This window comes from Fulmarus glacialis, unplaced genomic scaffold, assembly GCF_000690835.1.
Source record: "Fulmarus glacialis isolate BGI_N327 unplaced genomic scaffold, ASM69083v1 scaffold45563, whole genome shotgun sequence".
Taxonomy (NCBI): domain Eukaryota; kingdom Metazoa; phylum Chordata; class Aves; order Procellariiformes; family Procellariidae; genus Fulmarus; species Fulmarus glacialis.
The window spans coordinates 24232-34472 of NW_009204449.1; the positions used below are offsets into that span (position 1 = coordinate 24232).

General features: G+C 37.2%; 1 protein-coding gene across 1 annotated transcript; it reads right to left on the reverse strand.

Moving 5' to 3' along the window:
- Positions 1-5626: 5626 nt before the first annotated feature.
- Positions 5627-10227, reverse strand: LOC104071189 (chromosome unknown open reading frame, human C20orf85). The gene is made up of 4 exons (XM_009574994.1): positions 10166-10227; positions 9317-9398; positions 8168-8266; positions 5627-5782 (listed from the first exon to the last, which is right to left on the reverse strand). The coding sequence occupies exons 1-4, from the start codon at positions 10225-10227 to the stop codon at positions 5627-5629; spliced, it is 399 nt and encodes a 132-aa protein (XP_009573289.1).
- Positions 10228-10241: the final 14 nt, after the last annotated feature.

Genomic DNA, 10241 nt, shown 5'->3' on the forward strand with positions numbered 1-10241 from the left:
ACTACTCTTGTGTGAAACATGATTACCTTTTTCTTAGCTAGTATTAAAATCCTGAGCTTTTTGTTGCTGACACAAGTCAGGACTAATAAACTTAAATGATATAAAAGATATGACAGGTAATTATCCTCAGAGATACTCTCTAAAAAAGATACTTTAATGTATTGTACTATAATGTACCTAGCACATCTCTTCCATAAAATGTAACCTCTATTATGCATTTCTAAAGAGTAGGAAGTGTGCTTATTCTAAGCTCAGATTTTTCATATGCTCTCATCTCTTAAAAAAGAAAAAAAAAGCACCAAGAAGTAACAACCAGCCTTTGATCTATAATTTCCTGTGCTGTTGCTAAACACACAGTGAATTTTTTGTACTTTTAGAAGGTTTACTAAGGCTGTGTAATGTTACTTTTGAGATTAATGTACTGATATAAGAATACCTAAAGCATTAAAGGCTGGAAAAATCTTACACTGGGGATCAGACATAATGATGTTCTGAAGAATACATTGCCTCATGTGTCCAGCTAGAACTTTGCATGTTATAGTAAATACAGCTGCATTTGCTTAAATGATAAGGAATTAAATTAACCTGCTATGTTTACTTTTATACTTATCAGATGGTCTGACCCCATCTTATCCTTTTTCTCTGAACATCTGGTGAACTGCCTCCCTAAATGCTGAGAGGCCGTCCCTAAGCTACAGCATTGCGTGGTGGCCAGCTGAAGCCATGGCTGTTCATGGATGGTGCAGAGGAAATGCAGATGCTTCAGAGCACTCTTCATGAACACAACCTCCAGCTCCTCTGTAAGCCTTGTGCTTGACATCCAGTGGCTTACCACCATCCTGGGATGGTTTTGGATATTTCATACTCTGTCAGAGCCTGTAAAACCCAGTGCTCAGACTGATAAGTGTGTCTTACTTCAAAGGTGGCAACACTACATCTTTTGGCACTGAGATGAAAAGCTGCCCTGTGGTACTCTTCAGGTTATATCAGAGAATTTCCAATTGGAAACCTTTATGGAAATAAATCCACCACTGAGGCATACAGGAAAGAGCATTCTTTTAATCTCTTTGAACTGTTCTCTGTGTAACAGAGCAAGTCTTGAGACTTGTGTGAGCAGCCTGAAACCCTAAGGTCAAAATTATCTCCAATTCATCTGACAAAAATAACGACCCTTTCCAGTGTTTTGTTTCACTGGTGCAACATGAATCAGATTTGTGTTGTTTTCACAAAGTTTCTGGTTTTGTTTTGAATTTATTTCTTAATACTGCTGATCTTTTCCATGTATGATCGAGCAGACTGAAAGGGCAATGCTTTGTTCACTGGGAACCTGATCAGTTTCACAGCACAATGGTATCATTTTCCAGTACAGTTACATTTATTACACTATGGTCCTATGAAATGGTTTGACATGCTTTCAACTAGTTAAATAACAATTTGATGGGATGTGAAAACCACAGGAGTCAGGAAGAAGGTAATAGTCTGTGAGTGGACCTTATCTGTCTTGCTACACTGACACTTATGGTTTCAAGGGAAGCTAAATACAACACATTTAGGAATCTAATGCAAGAAGTGACCTGGGTTGGGCTTCACATGGGAGTGCAGATTCCTGGTCTGGTTGCCAGCGACTATGTTAGACTAGTGTTCGTTGCTTTGGTACTTTGTAGAATGTGGAAGAAACCACAAAGAATCCTTCACTAAGGGGGGAAATTATGTGTGTGAATGGGGATCCTTAAGTCTCTGAAAAGAAAAAAAAAAAATCTACCTCCTCTGTTTCGTAAGGCAAACAATCTCAGAATTAAAGTTACTTCAGGCTGACAGAGTAGCCAATAGCAGGAACCGGGGACAGTAATTTTTGCACAAACTTATGACTGCAGTGGGTAATCCATTAGGATAGTCACAGCATGTAACTTTGTAGAAATTTCTCATGCAGAATAGTGATTAGATTTATTCTCTAAGCAGCCACCTTTTACAGTAGCTAGATCAATTGGCTATGCACATGCTGTGGTTGCTTTTCATTTTGCTTCTTTCATAATGTACAGCAACATTTGTATGGTGACTGCAATTTGAGAAGCGCTACTTATTCAGAATCACCATTTCACTATCATCTAATAAAAAATCTTTATTCTCTGATGCAAAATGCATTTTAAATAAATAATAATCTTTCAACTCTGAGCTCCTGATAAAATATCTTATATTAATAAAATTATAAAAAGCAAGTGCCAGTTCTGTGCCAGTTCTAACAGCACAGAAAAGAACACATTGTGAAGGAAAACGCACCAGGTTTTTGTCACCCAATTTTGTTTATAAAGCAAGTGCTTGTGAGAAAGATAATTCTGATTTCATAGTTCTTCAACTTAAATACAACTGTCATTTAAGCCTCTACTATTATTTCATCATGCACCCAGGAAAGTATATGCAGGCACACATCCATGGTGGCAAAAGATGTATGGCTGACCTATTTTCAAATCTTGCTGTGATGACTGTGTATCAAATACAGTAAAATTTTTGCATATGCAATTCTGAAAGCATCATCTGTAGTTCTTTTTTAAAATGAGCCTATTAACAAAGAACTAGTTTATCTGAAAACACCAGTCAAAAGACAGGATGGCTTCACTTTTCTGAAAAATTTTAGTCAACTAAGGAGGAATTGATATGCATACCACTTTGCTAACATGGACCTTAGACCACCAAAAGCTTTACAAAAGACTAAACCAAATGAAATTTAGATTGAAGCATAGAAGACATGTAAATACACTTGCATCTTGTTTTCAAATTTTGGTTAAAAATAAACTGCATAACTTTTTATATATGTTTAGAAACATCCCATTCTGCTCTGACTTGCAGAGAAGCAGAGGTCTAAGACTTTTATATAGAATTAAAATTGTCTTGACTTTTGCTGCATTTTTGAACTGATTTAATTTTGTTTTGAAGCATTTCCCCAGTGTGTGCACTGAGTTTACTAACACTGTCCTGACCTTGGAGACGGTGTGATATTTTACGCTGTGCAGTGACATTTATGTGCCCAACTTGGCTCCAATAAATAGGTTAATTTCCGCAAATTAAATGCCAGGTTTGAAACATTACAAGGCGATTTAATAATTCTGTATCGGCCTTGTGGATTCACAATTGGGGCAGTTGACCGGGCAGTCGACTGGGCAGTCCTTTGTCAGGACAAATCCACAACTTCTACACAATTTTTTCAGGTATAAAGGGTCAAACTAAAAGTGTTGGGAAAAGAAATAGTCAGGTTTATAGTTTCACATATTCTTGAATACAAAACCCCAACTACATGGATCCATTAACAACTGACAGATTTATGCTAGAGGAATGAGTTCAAATTTTAGACAATACTCCTTACACACCCCAAATTAGGCTATGTCAAAGTATCTCCTGAAGTAAAGGTACCTTAAATGATGGAAAAGTATAATAAAAACCCCTTACTGTTAGTACAGAGTTAATATTCAGACACTGCGAATAAGATTCAGAAATGTCCAACTGTAGATGCTGGACAAAGAATTCATTTTGGTTTTCAAAATCAAACCATGACTCATACGGATTTGGATTTCACTTCATACAAACATCTACTGGATATTAGGTGCCAGCTTTGGTTTTTTAACATAACATTTTTTAAAAAACAGTGGTCTTAAAGCTCCCCTTTCATTTGGCCTGAATTAATGTGATTTTGTTGCTACTAAATTACATATTAATCTTTACTATACTTGTTTATATAAATCAGACAAGAATAAGAGGATATATATGTGACCTTAAAATAAACTGAAGAACCATGTGATTAAAATAGATACAAACCTAGCAATGACAAGAAAGCACACCGATTTAAAATATTGTTCTTACAATTACCTTGCTTGTTCAAAGAACAGTTTACACATGTTAGAGTTAGTAGCTAAGCTGCAATTTAGCTTAAATTTCCAGTCTGATTCCAAGTTATTCTTTATTCTGGTTTTTAAGTAATGTGTCTGAAGTTACTTCTGCTATGTATTCTCATTCTTGGGTAATCTTTCCAAAGGATATGAGTCACTTCTCCATTATTTGTAAAGAATATGGAAAAAGTAAAATATTATTATTTTGTGGGCATTTGGAACTGGATGTAAAAAAAAATAGGTGGGATGTTGATCATTGTGAGTCATTTCTTGGGAAGACGGGAAGAACAAACACTAGCTGCTGACCTACTGCTATGAAAGCCAAGGACTTACTGCTGACTCAAGAAGTAGATATTGATAGCTGCGGAATACAAAGGAGATCTTGCAGCAGGATTAAAGAGGAAAGTCTTTTCTCTTTAAGTAATAAGGAGTTACAAGGAGCTGCCTGTGTTGATTTCTTGGAGGCTGTTATTTGTTTAAACAATCTTGTAGTTTAAACATGTTAGCCAATTAGAAGTATATCCTGCAAATAGTTGCTACAACTAAATGAGTCTCCTTCTGAGTTTCCAAAAGTCCTGGCAAATCTCCAGGTAGGTAATGAAGTGCAAGACCGAATTCCATAGCACTGAGGTAGCTACACCAGTTGCTCCCAGCGCAATCCCGTACTGTTTCTGAGTCTGTCACCACTCCTGGTTGGTATAAATATTGGTATAAACAAAACTGAAGCAACATAAATACTTTGTAACACATTTGCATTCTGATCAACTAATTGAAAAAAAACCCTGTTTTGATACCAAAACTGATTTTTGAAAGTGACTTTGTGTCACTGTGGCCTTTGTATACTTCATTTATACCAATCAAGCAGCTGCACTGGGAACTACTTGGTTACTTATGTGTGTAACTACACAAACTACCTGTAAAGCACGCACAACACAAAAGACAATGCATTTAATAATTATGACTTAACTATACTTATGATTTGCCTGTTTTTTTCAAGTTGCAGTGGACACGCTATGATGAAGCCTGATAATTATCTCTTCTGCAGGTGTTTTTTGTTTGTTTGTTTGTTGTGTTTTGTTTTTTAATGAGGAAAGCTTCTTTTCAAATGCAAGGATGCAGTTCCATGGTAGCCTGAGTTACTCTTCTCTGCCTCTTCTCATTCTCTTTCTGTACAAAAGAGATGTTTTTGTGCTAGCACAGGCACTTGAGCAACTCAATAGTGGGCCAGTTCAGAGTGCTGATTGAAAACTAACTCTAAACACAGATTCCAATACTGGTAAGTGATGAATTGGGAATGAGCAGCAGGGTAGGATTGTCAGGAACATGGCAGTCTGTATTTATATTTGAAAAAGCTCCTGTGAAACTGAATGGAGGCTTTCATGGAGAAACAATTGTAAAAATGTGCTCTGTCATTACAAAATCAGTTTTTTAAAGACTTCCAATAAATATTTTAAAATCATAGTCTTACTAATGCTAATAAAAGTAGTACCTCCTCTGTGATCCTTATATGAGTTTATTCATTGTTACTTCTAAGTAAACCTGAAGTTAACAGCTTGGATGCCATAGATTTCAAAAAATCAGTAACAAGTAAAATGCTACATGAAAATGTTCGCACTTCACCAAAATGATTGTGGATGTTTACATAAATCGTTTTTAAAGGATAAAGGTTTAACAGTCCAACAGTCCGCTACATAATATTAACTTAGGGATGCAAATGGATCTATGTGCCTAACTGTTACTTTTTAATGTCAGTCAGAGGGCTCACATGGCCACTTCAAATCCTTAAAAAAGGTACCTTTGCAGCTTTGGATTTGAAAACCACGTTCAAGTTCCAACCCTGGAACAGCTGATCTCCAGCCAATAAATCCCTGGGTAGTCTTAGGTACTGGAGGAGATGGAATCACCTAGAATAAAAGTAACATGTAGAATTCAATGATTAAAAGGTTTTTGATTGTAATTTCTGTCATGCAACATCCTTTTTTGTGCTGTAATGTGGATGGAAATGAGAATTTATTAGAAATAGTGGTTTTAAATGCAATCTGATGAATTAATATCCTGAACACACACTGACATTAGTGGAAGAAATAAGAACTTCGAAAGATAGCCCAGTTGCATGCAAGTTTGATTTATAATATAGGATAGTTTATAATTTAAAAAGTCATTAGAATAATTTAGGTCCCATTCTATAGCAAGGCACAGAGACAGAGAGAAGTAAAATGGCCAAATTCCAATGAAGTAACTAACTTTCATTTACCACTCTTCTAAAAAAAAAAAAAATCTTTTAGTGCCTAAATTGGTATGTATAAGAGGCAATCAAAAAGCAAAGTTATTTTTTAGTAGTGTATATTGGCATTTTTTTTTTTAAAGTTTTGCTCAATACCTTTCTAAGGGCTTTACATTATTAGGAGAAGAATTTTATTTTCAGCTTTAGCTTTTTTCCTTACAGAATAATAATAATAATCTTTAAAACTAACTTCTCTAAACAGGAGAAATAGCATTTTATACTTGCTGTAATGTATTTGGTAGCAATGCAGCTACGGAATAATAGTTTTGTGGCCAAATGCTAAACATATTACTGACCAAGCTGGCTTTTGCATCAAGAACTACTTACTCGTTCCACTTTCTTTCTACTTTAAAAGATGGGTAAGCATCAAGCTATCTGCAACTAATCTAGCTAAAAAGGAAACAAAACAAAAGCCAACAGCCTCTGTTCACTGACTGCTGTGCTTACTTTGGCTGAATCATCTCAATTGGGCACGTTATATCATTTTAGCATCTGGGGACTTAGCAGAGAAATACACAGCAAGAGAACAATGTTTCAGTTCTCTTGCCAGAGTTGCTTCACTTTGTTCTTTGGCCAAGATTAGAAAATGTTTATGATATTTAGGTGGAGCAGTTCCTCTGAAAAGATAATTTTTATGGCCAAAAGTGCCACCCACTGAGCAGGATAATGAAGGAAATCATGTCCCACTTACGATCTGGGGGAAGGGACTATGAAGAAGCAATTATTAATCTAACCTAGAGAGAAGAACAGATATGACTGTTACCATGAAGGTAAGTGTGCAGAAAGACATATAGTTCTGAATAAGGACTTAAGAAACTTCACTCTGAATATGTAAAGGGTGTCCTAAATCACAGCTAACCCTTACCTTCCTTAGCAAATAAAGATTCTGAGGTGAAATTGAAACTATGATCCCTGTTTCAGTATGCACCAGGCTATGCATGCTACTTTAGCAGCTGATAACTGTCTGCCTGATTTGTTAACACACATACACCCTCACTGTGCTGAAGCAGAGGTAAACTTGACTGAAATTGGAGGGTTGAGACAAAACTGAAGAACAAGTAGCACTAATGGCAGAAACGCTGCCATTTCATTTCTCTGCCACACTCAGCACTAGCTCTTAATTTTTGTTTCAATTTAATTTCAGTAAGAGCTTTCACTATTTCCTCACCTTATCTCCCCACCCTTGGAATCCTTTGAAAGAAAGCTAGTTCAGCAAGTAGGAATTTCCAATCTCTTTTGTTTCCTTAATCTTCTCTAAGTGGACTAACCTTGCTTTTTGTTAGCATATTCTGCTTCCCCTGTTATGAATATGTTCCTCACCCAATGTCACTGATTTAGCTGCCTGTATAGTTATCCTATTCATTGGTGATCTGACACTGTATATTTATAAATCTAACCATCAGTCACATTCCACTCTGATTTCCAGCTGTTTGAATCTGTCTGAATCTGTGAATATAAATCATATAATATAAAATCAAATAGTTATGAATTGGCTCATTAGAACTGGCTTCTTCTGGCTAATCTAATTTATGCCACTAAAGAGGACAGAGGCATTGTCTCTGCCAAAAAGAAGACTGTCTTAAATAAAGCTAGAAAAATGTCTGCATCTTAACCAATAGTTAAAACTGAGAGTTAAGGTTATGATAAGCCTTGAAGTAAGACATGTATACGTGTATTTGAGCAATGAATGTTCAGCAGTCATAAATGGCTCTGTGACCACTGTTCTGTACTAAGCTGTACAGTTGACTGTTCTGTTCCTAGATATCACAGAGGAGTGCTTTACACAAAGATAATTATGTACAGTGAAAGCTCTGTGAACTAACAACCATATCCAAAGGGCAATTCCTTGTCTTACGTGAACGCTTTTAAAGCATTGCTCGGGTTGCAAATACAATCTACTTTGACCTTTAGTTAAAGGCCCACCTCTACAACTGGTTTTTAGAGCTTGTGTGGTTTCTTAAGACAGATATTGCTGTATTGCAATTTTCAAATCTAATTTTCTAACCTTAATGTATTTTTCCACAGGTGTCACAGGTCGAACCCGCAGATGTTCTGGAAGCTGTATCTTGGGCTTTGTATTTTCTTTCTTTTCATCTTCAATCAACTAAAACCAAAACATCAACTTTAAAAATTGGACTCTCTATCTTTTGAAATATGCTGTAATATCTGATATCTACACCATTGCCCTCATTGTTGCATCTGAACTTCCTGTTCTTTCCATCTAAAACAGGTTTACTTATTGTAGTGCTTTGGAAATTATAGTAACATACTTTTTGATCTCAGAAAGTGATTCTGAATTTCAGATGAAAGGCTAAATATTGCTGAGTGATTCCAACTCTCTTAACTACATCACTGGTCCAAAAAGGGCTAGAACTGTATCTTATATATGTCTTATATGACCACAAAACAAAGATTAATAAATGCTAAATACACATGTTCACCAATAGTAACAATGCATAGTTTGTCAACTTTTCAGCTGTAGATCTATTAGTACTGTACTAAGGTGGTATGCATGACAGACCGTAGTTATCAAGGATGGATGTTGACACCTAGAGGACCAAAGTTTTCAAAGGTGCTAACTTGGATGCCTGCAGGAATTTTCAAAAAATCCTAGAACAGATTAAGTACTTCTAGCCCCATGGAAAGTACATTTATAACTATTCAGGGGCTGCGTCAATCCTGTTCTTTAGCAACAAAATACAGTGATTCCAAATGTAACATTATGTGCTACTATATTCTATTATCTAAACATCATTGAGAATAGACATCTCTCCAAATATTTTCGTTTGTTGTAAATTCCCCCACTGAAAATTTAATTAGCTAGAACCTTTTCCCCTTGATTTTTAAACTACCATATGGATAGACAAAGGGGAAATACTTTCCTGTCAGTGTGCATCTAGTACTTGTTAACACTATTGGGAGTCATGTTTCTCAAAAGAAATATATCAGAATATGCATAGCATATAAATTACCACTTGCCGTATTTTATTCAGAGGAAAACTGAAACTTTGAACCCATCTTAAAAGTAGTGCACTTGTTACCTCGGAACCTAGCTCAGTATTTTTCTAGTGTTCTGTGCTCTCATAATTCTGTGTCCAGATACATTTGTGTACAAGTAAGTAGTACGTGTTGCTTACATGCCATTCAATTTTACCTCCTCAAGGGGAGTTTTCAAGAATCCCCATTTCTGACACCATCTTCTTGCAGCTTCTAGTTCACTTTCAGTGTATTTTTTCCTGAAACAAAGAAATATTTAAGATAACTTTTTGAAAGTTTTCATTAAAAAAAACCCAATGCAAACCCAATTACTAAAGTCACAAAGCAGAGCACTTTAGCATGAATCTTTAGACCTTTACCTCAAAACAGCACGTTTATGTATGAGTTAACAATTGCCTGTCTTGGAGGTAATGGGGCAATATTTTCCATAGGTTGGAAATGAAACAGTAGGTGTGAATGCACTTCCTTGCGAATTACGTTTATGTTAGGAATTGGAGGTCAAATTTGCTATGACACATTTTTTGAAAAACTTGAAAAGTAAGCACCAATGTCCTTTCATATATACTTTCATTTACTGTTGACTGATGAAATGACCCTTTGTCCCCCGCTCTGCCCCGGCCCTGCTCCCGGTTCCTCACACCCAGAGGGAGAATGGAGGGAAACACTGAAGTACATGGGCAGCGCTGGCTGCTTCGAGTCTGTCGCTCGCTGCTTTGCCTGTCCAACTCAGGGCTCTGCCACCTGAGGGTACCAAAAGCCTTGAGCTTTTTGCAGATTGGCAGCTTCTGAACGAGCACACACACTTTACAAACACACGTGAAGTGAACGTACGAACAAATTCCTTCAGCCTCCACCCGCCTGAAAGCGGGCGCTAAGCGCGGAGCTGCCGGGGACCGGCTGCCTCGGGCGGGAGGGCAAGGAGGCGGCCGGAGAAGGAGGTGGCCGGAGAGAAGCAACAGAGGAGGCCCGGGGCCGCCGGCTGTGAGGGGAGGGCTGGGGCCGTTACCAGCAGTTGTCCCGCGCTACGAAGTTGCACGGCTGGGCCGGGTCGGTGCGGCGGTGCGCCATGTCCCCCGGCGGGG